The sequence below is a fragment of the Ruditapes philippinarum genome, unplaced genomic scaffold, assembly GCF_026571515.1.
Source record: "Ruditapes philippinarum isolate M1 unplaced genomic scaffold, ASM2657151v2 ctg996_1_1_1_1, whole genome shotgun sequence".
In the NCBI taxonomy this organism is placed as follows: Eukaryota; Metazoa; Mollusca; class Bivalvia; order Venerida; family Veneridae; genus Ruditapes; species Ruditapes philippinarum.
In genome coordinates this window covers 210,095-223,522 of record NW_026856085.1, presented here as the reverse complement: position 1 = coordinate 223,522, position 13,428 = coordinate 210,095, and the positions used below count along the sequence as shown (strand labels likewise).

The window sequence follows — 13,428 nt, the reverse complement described above, 5'->3', positions numbered from 1 at the left end:
GTACCGGGCCCAGCTTCAAGCTAAGCTTCAAACTTGCCCAGTCTACTTTCAAATGAACTGAGTCTAGCACGTACCAAGTCAAGTTTCACACGTTCTACAGCAAGCTTCAAACTAACATAGTCTTGCGTCAACCGAGTCTAGATTCTAACTTATCAAGTTTAGCTTCATACTTACAAATTGAAACTTCAAACGTGCCGAATCTAGCTTTAAACCTACCGGAGCAAGCTTCAAACATACTAAGTCAAGCTTCAGACATACCAAGTCGAGCTACTTAATCTATCTAACCAAGTTATGCTTCCAGTATATACCGGGTCCAGCTATGCCAAGGGTCATATCTTTAAAAAATATTCCCAAATGTTTTCATTCAATTGTAAGAGAAAATCTAAAATCCAAAAATGTATTCGATTCAAAGTCTATCAGTCTAATATTTTCAAACTAGTAAGAGGTAAAATATTCCATTCTTTTCAATTTATTTAAATATGTATTGATGAGGTGTCTAATAAAGCTGAGGGTGACTGATAAAGCTAAAATAATCAGGCATGCACTTTATCAACAGAAAGCAATGTAATGGCATGAATTTTAATCAAGTTAAGCTTCAGACTGAAAATGTCTAGCTTCTAACACACCGAGTCAAGCTTCTAGCTAACATTGTGTCTAACTACCGAGTCCAGTTTTAAACTTTATTTAAAAGCTCCTTACTTGAAAGGTCTAGCATTAAACGTATTAGGTTCAACTTCAAACTGACAAAGTCTTGCTAGTCTAGCCTCTAACCGGCTGTATCTTGAATTTTACCAACAATCTGACATTGCAATTTTATGTCTTATTTCTCAGGAAGAGAAGACAGGTGTCGTTATGCAAAAAAAAATGTTTCGCGATATATGAAGAAAGTTTCGTCACGTTAAAAAAACAACGTCTAGAATAGTAACAGCTTGCGTCTAACAATTCAATATTTGTATCTTACCAAATATCATGATCATTACCCGATACAGCAACATTTTCCATAGCTTTAGTAGACAGCTAAAGGGACATTACTCTCACAAAAATAGGATCCTGTATACTGCTGTAGGCTAGTGTAAAACAGCGAAATGTTTGTTATTTCTTGTACATAGCTGTATCACCATGTCTGTAATACAAATAAATATGTTATATAGTTATTATAAATGTAGGAAATTAAAAATTTATATATCAATGTTTAATACTGACAAGTTTTTTAGTTAAGTTTTTTTCCTGGTCTTTCGGGATCATTGACTTCAGCACTTTTAAGTGTTGAGAATTGAGTACCGCTCAACCCAGTGCTAGTGGGCGTGAGGGATGTTGCTCTTTTTCATTATCCCTCATGCACAGACTCAATCAAACCGAGTCTGCAAATTACATGTAATTTTGCTGTTCTTAATGCTTCCGAGGGATCACTTTTTTCCAGATACTAGTCAGTTGGTTTGTTAGTTTTTGTTGTTTCAATTCAAATATAGTCTAATGTAGTAATTGAATAGGTTATAAAACCGAAAATTCTACTTGGGAAACGCACTTCTTTCTGCGTTCAATATGGCCGTTAAGTACTTGTATGATAACACATATCATTTGGATACAATGTTAAGTATGTCAGAATATTCAAGCTGTCGATTTAGACATTGTCCGACTCTTGAATGACTTATTGATTATGTTCCATATATTAAAGAGCAGTTGTGAACATAAACACTACATATATAAAGTCCTACACATAGTTCGCAGTAATAGATAATAACAATAATAAATAAACCATGCAAATATGTTTCTTATGCAGCTATTCATTTTATTCATTTACGTCAAATATATGCCCCTACAATAGATAATAATTATCAAAATCCATATCTAATTAGGTCAAAACAAGAATATATAGAAACTGAATTTAAGTAACAAACTATTATAAAAGACTTTCGGAACTTTTTGTAGGAATGAATAAAATGTTGTTCTGTTTCAATTGAACAGAATTAAAAAGTGTTGGCTGAAATGTCTTCTGTTTAGGTGTATGACTGAAATAGGTCAACTTTGACCAATGTTAACACCGGAAAGCATATGGAAATTTTGAAATATGTCATTACATGGAAATGTTTCATTATCGCTAGATTAATGATGACACGAAATAGGCGATGTTCACTATAGAGATGAAAACGACATATCAGAGTTATCAACACAATAAGACAATATGCACCCAATATATATGTCAAGAACCATTGCACACCCGTGATACCTGATCGGTCCGGAACAACTGAACACCCGTTACCTCCATTGCACACCCGTGATATCTGTCCAAACCCCATTTTGTGCAATTTATGACAGAAATTTTAGTCACTAAATATTAGAAATTTTAATATTAATGCAATTCAAAATACAAGTCCATTACCTAATTTAGGATTTGAGTGGGGGTGGAATTAAAAAAAACGTATTGCAGCTTCTTTATTGAGAACAATTATTTAGTATAATACAACATCTGTCAAAGTAACTTAAGCTTTCACCACTTATTGCCGGTTATACACGCTACTTTTATAGACTTTGTAATCAGCTTTCTCCCGTCAAATCAAAAACACAATATTTGTTTCAAAGCACACTGTACATTTCATTTATAAATCAATGAATGTAGTGTTGCATTTCAAATGTTCTTTGAAGTTCTAATCACATGTCATATTTTCTCGAACGGTTTGGCAGGCTATCGAATTAGACTCGCTGAATCAGTCGTGAACAATTGCAACTAAATCTATACCAATTATCATACTGCTGATCACAAACAACCACGTGACACCAAAACAATTGATGGAACCTTTGAGATTTATGGGTAAACGATAAGCGACTGGAATTTTAAAACAGTTATTTGAGATACCAGTTACATATCTATATTCAAAGGTATCAGCTTAGAATTAATTAATTGATAGACCTTCGTTCGCTGATAAGAGTTCTTTGTTACTTTATTTCTAATTGCAGTTATTACATTTGGCCATTAATCTATCTGTATTCAAAAGAAGAAATCTTTACAGTGTAATGTAGCCACAGATTACTGGATGTAACTTTTATATTTAACCTATCTCGAGTCGTGGAGAGACAATGTAGCATACGATATAGTTTACTATTGAAAACTTAGGTCATCAATAATTCAGGTTTTATGTCATTCAAAATCGATTCATCAAACTTGCTGACATATCAGTCATCAAAAGGCAAACAGCCACCATTACACGCGGATGAACTAACATCCGGGTGGAAATATTTTTCTTTTCTAAATACTTGGCCAGAAATGTCTCTCATTGACATTTTGTCATTTCGCCTGCGCAGAAATGGACTTCTAACATGGACATAAGCAATTTGTCTTTTTCTATACGTCTAACCCTTCCTTCTGAAACGAGAAATATTCATGGGTGTGCTGAATATACTATTGATTTTATTTCAAAACGGCCGCGGGTATCACTTTTGTATGGCAGAGAGCACTTCCGGTCTGCGTCTACAGATATCGTTTGGATACGCTTATCTTGACAAAAATATATTGACTGCAAGTATAAGAGAGGCAAGTACTTGTCCTTAGCACTTCGAATGAGCCTGTAAACGTCTATCACACCTTCCGTAACAACAACAGTTGATGTTTCTTGAATAGATCAAATAAAATGTTGAATAAGATAGGAATTCTAAATGCATTGTACGTAGGTTTGTTAAAAAAAATGTCTTAGTGTACTGGACCTACAAGGGGGAATCTAAAATTGTATGTAACAGAATCAGTAAAAGATTATTTGTAATGCTGTACAATTTATCCTTTTTTAAGTATCTATAGGAAAATTTACTTTAATGTAAAAAAACGTAAAGAATACAAATTTATGCTTCACCTTTAGTTAGAACAATAATTTGAAAGTACAATTTTTCTGGCATTTTTTACCAGAAATCTTTACCTAACGTCTGCAGCACATCACTTTCCATACTGAAAGCCTCGCCAGGTGGTCCGTGGAACAAAGGGTGTTGCATTTCTTGCTTATCAGCCCAGCCAGGTAGCTAACCATTAAACAGACTTTACTTTTTTGCTTAACGGGTGCTTAAGTTTCAGGCAGTCGTAACAAAAACCGCTATAATCCACCAAATTTCTATATTAAAATGAAGCGATCAAAGACGCGCTATCTGCACTAATACCTTCACTTCTAAAGATTATACTCAACACCAGCTTTTATGGGTGTGTGTTTTTAGTGTCTGGAATAAGGCAAAAACTGAACGTATCAAAGATGGCATCTGGATCCCCGTAACAAAGTGTGAATTTATTTCTCCTTCCGAAATTTCGTATACCAAATGTATGTCAAGTATCAATCTACTGCTCGCATAGTAATGATGTGACTTTTTATAACAAATAATAAAAAGGTGCATTAGTTTTTCTCACTGCTCTAAATAGTATACGTGTGTTCTTTTCTTGGCGTCCAGTTTTATGCTATCTGTACACTTGTAAAATAAATTTAACCAGTTACGCATAGTTATTCGTGTAGAAACAGATCTACTTCCTGTGGCTGCAAAAGATGATACAATATGAATGATCTCAGCTTTCAAGAAATGACACTGTGATCGTAAGTAAAAGGTACATGTAATTGCAATAACCCTTTGACTAACAGATGTTGATTCCGTTACTACACAGTGGTTGTGGTTGCCATTCCTACACACGCAACTTGTTCACAATATTTAATGATAGTTATATTTTGTTTTAAAAATCACTCAATCCAAATTCCGTGGAAACCAATTTATGAGCAAAATTATGTGTAAATTAAGAGGCAACAGCTTTTGCCAAGTTTTACCAAAAAAGTAATATTTTCAATTTCATATGAAGTAACGCTGAGCCAAACTCGTGACCACTAAAATTGTAGTCGTATCATATTACCATTTTATCACGGAACTGTTCTGATAATATATGTCTCCTCTTTTACATTGCTTATATAAGGTAAGAAACAATACATGTCCCCACTTTTCTCAATGTTGATAAGTACGAACAAGTTAAATGTTGATGCTGCACATCAAAGACGCCGCCAAATGATGTGAACTGTCAAAGGTATGTTACTAATGTACAAAATCAGCTTTGACAATTGTTCTCTATTACAGTTGAATATGCGAAGCTCTAATCAATTTTATGTGTATGTGCTAGTTGTTTATTTGCTGTTTGCATATTTTTGTGAAAAAAGTAGAGCTCACAAAGTTATGCCATGTCTGAAAGGTTTGTCTGTTACGACAAATATTGAAAGGTCTGGTGGAAGCAAAATAAATTGCATTAAAAGTAAAAAATGTAATGATTGGTATACTTACACAAAGGTGATGAAATCAAGTGTCCTAAAAATATTGATATTGGGTCGAAACATTGGTGCTAATTGCATAATGTTCGAATGATTTTGAGGACGAACCGTTCTGGTTTTTTTTTCAAATAGCAAAAATATGTCTATAATATCAAATTATAGTAATGAATCAATTATTAAATATAATCAATTCTTCGTTACGTATTGTTTACTTACTCATAAAAGAGTAAACTATTTGATTAAACACAAGATTGCATATTTGTTTACAATTCACTTACCGGGGATTTTAGGTATAGAACCACTAAATGTAACAAAAGGGCCAAAATGGCCCAAGATCGCTCACCTGACCGATCGAACTCATCCGAGCAATTACCTATACAAGCATCCCGACCAAGCTTCATGACAGGTGAGTCAAAAATATGACCACTAAAATGTTAACAAGGATTTTCCATATTTGAGCAGTGTGACCTAGTTTTTGACCCAAGGTGGCCCATTTTCAAATTTGATCTAGAAATCATCAAAACAAACTTTCAGACCAATTTCAAGGATATTTGGATCAAAACAGTAGCCACTAGATTGTTAACAAGATTTTTCTATTTTTTTACCTCCTGTGACCTAGTTTTTGATCCGAGATGATCCATGTTCGAACTCATCCGAGCAATAACCTAGACAAGCATCCTGATAAAGTTTGATGATGATTGAGGCTCAGTTGAGGTAACAAAAAAATCGAATCGTCACAGAATCCTTCAGAACAACCTATTGCAAATATTTGTGATACATTTGAATAAAACAAACTTACTTTTTCACCCAGTTAATCTGTTTTATGAATTGAATGTCAATTATTTTCATGAATAATACGTTGTGCCTGTTTTGCAAAAAAATATTTCCGTTGCGCAAAAAAAATCTCCGTTGCTTATTTTAGTCATACCTCTTGTTCCATGTCCGAATTCGGTTCCCGTCATTAGACTATAGACGTTATTTATTAGGTAAATAAAAAAGGATAAAAATAAAAAAGAATATTATGTCACAGGGTGAGAAAAATGTGAAGCCTGACCGTTCCGCGGCTCTATCGACTGAGCAAAACCGGCCGCTTACAGATCTTCTCCCCTAAATAGAGAACAGTTCTGAACCGTGACAATTCTAACATGACACTTTCACTTCAGTTAAACGTTTATTTGAATTCCTAAGGCTTGGTGACATGTTGTAAATCAGAAAAGCTATTTTTATTAGAGAATATGCAAACATATGTGATTTTGTTAAAACAACAACAAAAAATAAAAATAGACAAAAGCAAGACTTCAAGTTTTCCCCATTGCTAAATAGACCAATGCACACCTACTAAAGCAATTATGTAAAAAGGGGACATAATTTTACAGCTCAAGAGCTTAGCAGGCTTACCTGTCCTTAATATTTAACAAATATTTCAAGCTTGATAATGAAAAAGGATGATATTCTTAGTCAATAGAGGGGGAAAAGTAATTTAGGAATTTTAGGATTACATGCCCTTTGGATGTGACGTCACATATTGACAATGAACATAAATACCATATTTGAAGAGAATAAAAATGAAGCAATGTCAGAAGTTCATTATAAATATTTTTCATCAACGTCTTCTTGGAAATAAACCCCCAACAGTATGGCATGAAAAGCTATTTCTTTTTAATTTTTGTGGTAATAATATTATTAAATGCAAAAACAAACTTTAACAAGTTAAGTATGATTATAATTATAAAGAAGGTCAAATCATATAACATTGTAGACGATTTTAAAATTTACATCAAAACAAGTGGCAGCGTATTGTTTAATCTTTATTTTTTAATACATATTTGATAATTTGTCATTTTACAATAAAGTTGTGTTTGTAGATAAGAATAAGCATTTCCTTAATAAAGCCTAATATAATAAACTATATAAAGTCTATAATAACCACAAAAACAAATCTTCCTAATCCAGCAAGAATGCATGTTCATAAAAGCTGGGACAAAGCGTTTAAAAAAAGAAAACGGTGCTAAAATTATTAATAGTCTAAGTAATATTAGGTTGTTAATGTGAATCTATGTAATGGGGGATATAATTGCTTAACCAGTTTTGTATGAGTAAGGGTTATCTTAATACAACTGTATAAATGTGAATAATGCTTAAGTTATCTTAATGTTAAAAAGGCAATTATTAATTTTAAATTATTTTGAAGCTGAATAGAATTGTTACCGTGATCACGGATTTATATTATAATATATTTGTAATATAAATCCGTGCCGTGATGAAACTTGGAACACCAGCATGGAATCATGAAACAACATACCAGGAAAAAAGAAGAAAAAAACGTTCGATTTAATGTGCTTAACAGTAAAAGAAGTGGTAAAATTTAGTATATGTTTCTACTATTACTCAACTCACATTTTGAGAAATAAGCTTTGAGAGTTTGTACATTGTAAATAAATTTATGTAGATTATACATTTAAGTAGATAGAGTGCACGTAATACCTTTGTCCATTAATAAAATGTTTAGAAAGTCCTGAAGCATCTGAAGTTTCACCAAAAAAAACATTAATTGCGAGACATGTATGTGTGAAATATTGGCATTAATTAGCAATTAAACTAATTTTGAAACAATTGCACGATGTACTCTTTTCCACTGTTTTCGGTTTTGTCACGGGATATCATAAAGAAAAGATCCGGTAAAGTACGTGCAAGATGGATTTTATTATTTTTGTATCACGTGATACGAAAATGGCGGATAGTAACACAAAATTTTGAGGAAGTGCGCAGTTTTAGCATTCTTTCCTTTATTAATCCTTCAAATGGCTTAAAAGTTACGCATTGACAGCAGACAAAAATGACGTCGGTCAAGGTTGCAGTGCGGGTGCGACCGTTTAATAGAAGGTGACTGCTAATTTGATAAATAATATCCTTGAATTTGTGCTATCCAATTCCCAGATGATTTTGAATAATTTAGGTCTAAAATAGCGAAATATTAGGTCTGTTTTACTGTGTCTAATTGCCTTTATCTTTACAGTACACTACACCATGAACACGTTCCTGCTGGCACAGTGACAATCTGAAACGTGTGCTAATCATAGCACTGCATATCACAGAATTATCAGAACTGTTGTGGTTTCAGAGTCAAAGCATAAAGAGGGGTTCTTTGATATATTTCCCACCAATATCTATCTATTTTCTATCTTCCATTAATGTAAACCCTTCGCGGGGACATAGAAATGACTTTAGATTAGTCACTTGAGAGAAAGCTATGAGATACAAGGGAATCCGCGAACCAGTCCCTAGCTCTTAAGTCTTATCGAAAACACCCCTGGTTCTTTTACATGCCCAGTGTATAGCACTGATACATGCGAGGATTACCTGGATTTCTTACCAGTACACCTTTAGTTAGGTTGGAAACACTGAAAGTGTCTCTGAAAAATCCCAAGAGTGTTACACTAGATCAAATAAGTTTAATTTTTCAATTCCTCATTGTAATAAGACATGTAATAGCACTTTTTTCTATAATGGTATTAAAGATTGGAATAGTTTGCCAGATGATGTAAAATGTATATCAAATCCAACTTTATATAAAACTTCTGTTAAAAGCCATATTGCTTCAATTTGGGCTGCGCAACATCAAAGTGATTTTTATATTACTAAGTGGCGACATAAGTACGCCAAACTTAATTATTTTTTTAGTTATCTTATTTTTTCCTGTACCTTTCTTCCTGTGATAATGCAAAACTACTGTGATTATAAGATTCTAAGAACAATTTGAAGATTATCTCATTGTCTATTTTTATTTGAGGAATGAATGTCTCTCTGGTTTCATCTTGTTTCCATCTATTTGGTTAACAGGACCCCATTGAAAATAAGCACACCAGCTTAATGGGCTATCCTTGTAACCAAAGATCACTTTTAATCAAAACATTTGTATTTAAATTTTATTGAAATTATTTTATTTTCTTTTATATCATGTCTATCAGTAACTTTAAACAATATTCTGTACTAATTATAATTCTGACTGTTGTAGTCTTAATCTGAAATGTGATTTTATTAATTTATTTATTTATTTTTTTAAATACATTTATCCAATGCCTCATCTGAGTCTTTTAACTAAATTTGTTTAATTTATTATTTATATGAAATGATATTTTAATTTTGATAAACTGTTATTTTATATATATATATATCATATTATGTAACTGTGATCTATGTTTTGCTAAAAACAAAATACAATAAAAAAAAATACCCAGGATCGAACCTTGGACCTCAGGAGTGACAGTCAGTGGCCTATTTGAACTATCGGGCCACCTAATATTGCATAGTAAAAATACTTTGGGCCAAGTTTCAACTTCAAAGCCACATGTTCTGCAATCGGTTGTCTGACTTGTACATTTTCCTGTACTGGCAAGCCAAATTTCAATTTTAACTTGTCAATTGATATTTTCACAAAAATAGTTAGTGATACTTTAAATTTTATTCAATACTAGTCAAAGCTTTCATAACAACACCTAGAATTTAAGGCGATGAAAATGCCATCCCTTTGTCACATTTAAAACATGTTTTCACTTAAGAAAAAGCAGAAAACATTAATTAGATTTTGGTTCAAATTTTACGCTAGCAAAAAAAGTGATAATAAAAAGCTGTAATAATTAATAGCAATAAATGAAAAGTCATGTAGCAATATGTGAAGAGTCAATTACAATAAAGCTTATGATTTGAGTGGTCAACCATCAATGTTTATTTGTAGAAAACTAGCTGATATATTTTCCCTGGTAACAGGAAGATTCCTATGAAAAATCCTTTTGAAAACATTGTAATTTGTACCTCAAATGGTCTATATCAGGGTGAAGGTTTTGAAAAGGGACACTTTATAAGTTTATATTCACATGGAAAAAATTGGTTCAGTAATATATGTGTAGCAGATGTGAATTTTAATGAGTTATTACATTCTTAACTTTATTTATCATTTTCTAAACATGATGGGTCTTTAAACATTTATTGAATCTGATGTGGTGGGTGTTTAAAGTTTGTAAAGGTGTACTGTTACAAGATATTTTCCATGGACTTTCCTTATTGTTGATTGGCTCTTTCGTTTTGTTCCTGCCAATTGGAATTAGCTTGCTTGAGGTCACATGGTATTGAATTGTGGGAGAAGCCGCCATGTTTAACTTTTGAGTAAATTCAGTTTAATGCAAAAAATTTTTTTTATAAACTTATTTATTGAACATGAGCAACTACAACAAAGATTAATTAAATAATTTGGAATTTCACATTAAGATTTAACACTGTCTGGACTCTGGACCAATGACTATTTGGCAACCTGGGCAAATGAGCTTAAGAAATATTTCAAAAACCCTTGGTTGCAGAATGTTGACATGTGAGTTCGTTAAACTGTTGAAAATAATTTAAACTTATTTGTCTAGAAGTATGATGCAATAATGAATGTTGCAATTTACAGGCTTTAAAATTCATGGGGTGAGAGTGGGACTGGGTGAAGGTTATACATGTAGTTGACTAGAAGGTTATAGTTGACTAGTGCATTAGTTTTATTCTCTGTTTTTGATGTTTCAGGGAGATTGACATGGAGAGTAAGTTCATCATACAGATGGATGGAAAGAAAACAACAATTACCAACACTAAGGTATATGTTATTCTAATTTGTAATTACAACATGCTAAATATATGTGTATTAGATATATTATGCTTTGATTATAGTTTTTATCATTCAATATTATATGATTATAGAGTTAGGAGACATGGCTGCAGAATAATTGCCTAGGTAGAGTTAAGAGTTTTGATTTGAAAATGCTTCACAGTTTATAGAGTAAATGTAAATTTATCAAAGTAAAAAATATTTATCTTGCTGTGATCAGGTTTGAAGATACAGCACCATTCTTAAGAAATCTCTTCAACAGCTGTTCTAGAAAATTAAAGGTTAGGTTTTTGTTTGTTTTTGTTGTTGTTTTTTTTGTTATTTGTTTTTTCTTAAAGTTTATATTTTATAAATGAAGAAAGAACTAATTAGATGTTTTGTTATATGTTTAGATGGCAGAGGAAAAGTTAGATGGTGTTTCCGAGACAACAAGAGAGGCAATGAGAGTTAAAGATTTTACGTTTGATTTCTCATTTTGGACTGTTGATAGGGATGATCCAGAAACTTACTGTGATCAAGAAAAAGTAAGAATGCTGATTTTGTTGCACTTATTATGTTGTATTAACTTGTCAATGTGCCCCTTTATTGACTGGTTTATTTTGTTGTTTTGTTTTGTACAGTTATTTGTTTGTTGAAATTTAGTTATTATTGTGTATCATAATTGAAGGTTACTGTCAAGGACATGAAATTTGTCTGAATTGGTGTGAACTTAAAAAATTCCTTGTTTTTCATCCAAAGTTTTAGACATCTAGCCGGTTTCAGGGCCCTCCCATTCCCCTCCCCCAAGTAATATATATATTCCCCCTTTAAAAAAAAAAAACCTTTTTAAATTTTACTTGCCTAAGCAGAAGAGACATTTGCTTTTTGCAGATACATGTGATACTTTACAGACATTATGAAGGCAATATTACAAATCCTCATAGAAACCATTCTGACTACATGTATCTGAAAATATGAAATAAAAAAAAATGAAGGGGAATAACTCTGTAAAGTTCAACTTTGTTTTCAATTGACCTAGATATTAAATTTGTAACCTACAGGTACTTTTTGGAGTTTTTTTTTAACTACAACCTTAAAATATAGACTACTGTTTATATTATTTTCACACAATTTAACATATCAATCAATTTTAATATTAATTGCCCTAGCTTTTAACATAGTGACCTAATTATTTTATGTTTAGAGCTACAGCTATGAACTTTTGAGCAATTTTGGACAGTTTCAGAGCCACCCATGAAGTTTAATATCAGTTGACCTAGATTTGTACCTTGAGACGTTTATTCATGTCTTTGATTAAACAACCATGAAATTCAGACTATACAATATTATATGTTAAGTATACAATGTATAAACAATTTAGCATGCCAATTAAACTTAATATCAGTTTACTTCGAGTTTGGCCTGATGCTTGCTCTTCATTTATAGTTGTCAATATTATCTATCCCTTGTGATTTAGAACCTTTTTATTCGTGTAACAGCCATCATGGTCCTATTGTTTAGATGGTGTCCTTTTGTAAAAATGGCCCTAACATAGAAATAATGGATAGGTCCTATATGGCCATAACCTGTCTAATTCCAATTATCAGATTAGTGCATTACAAGTTCTAAGAATTTCACCACAACTCAGTTGTTAACAAAAGAGCACATGTCAGTGTTTGTGGTTTTGTAAATCCTTTGTTATTCAAATAAAAGGTCTATGTAAGGATCTGTCAGCTACATACACTTCATAGAAAAAAACACCATCTTTGCACAAAGCTTATATATTTGGCACATAGTCATGTCAAATGGACCACTGCAAGAGCTACATTTATGTAAATCATGCCCCCAGGTTCAAATTTGACTTTGCCTTTGGGTTCACCTTTGTGATAATCAAAGAACCACGTTTCAGCCTTCAAAGTTCAAAATTGGATCTCTTGTTTATTTTAGCATGTAAAATCAAAATTTGGCCTGGTTTCACTCTGTGACTTACTCCTGCATTAAAATAATGACTTCTTAGCAATGGATCAAAGGTGAGCAATGTGTGGCCATTATGACCCTCTTGTTTACCATTGAAGCAAGGATAAGTCAAGTATGCTGTCTTACTTGCAACTCTTGTTTGTTTGTGGATTCATTTAACTTCTATTTTACTTGTATTTTGTTGTATGAAGTAATTTATTTATTTGTTTACCAGTGTGCAAGTAAAAATGTATATCTCTTATTTTTGCTCCTGTAATCATTTTGGTTTTCTACTGTAATTATAGTATTTATTTTATAGTGATAATATGTTTTTATACACTAGTTTATGTGTCTTGTTTTGTTTAACAGTAATATATTTCTGCACAACTATTTTTTGCTCATTAAATGCCCTTAACACGTGCATGATGAATGCAGAAATAAGATTAACCCTTAAACTGCTGTTGTCAATTAATTTTAAGCACGTGACCATCAGCCAGCACATCTGTAACATATGATCATTGTTTGAAATGGTTGCTATTCAGTCAGTACCTATTTTGATATTTTTCCCCTAATTAT

The 13,428-nt window shown here is 32.3% G+C and overlaps 1 protein-coding gene across 1 annotated transcript in view; it reads left to right on the top strand.

Moving 5' to 3' along the window:
- Positions 1-7,996: 7,996 nt before the first annotated feature.
- The window catches only part of LOC132745353 (kinesin-like protein KIF16B), a 42,276-nt gene continuing 36,844 nt past the window's right edge, over positions 7,997-13,428 (top strand). The window contains exons 1-3 of the mRNA XM_060734253.1: positions 7,997-8,159; positions 10,836-10,905; positions 11,310-11,441. Of these exons, the coding sequence (XP_060590236.1) occupies positions 8,113-8,159; positions 10,836-10,905; positions 11,310-11,441 (249 nt within the window). The 5' untranslated portion in view covers positions 7,997-8,112. The remainder of the gene's footprint in view (positions 8,160-10,835; positions 10,906-11,309; positions 11,442-13,428) is intronic.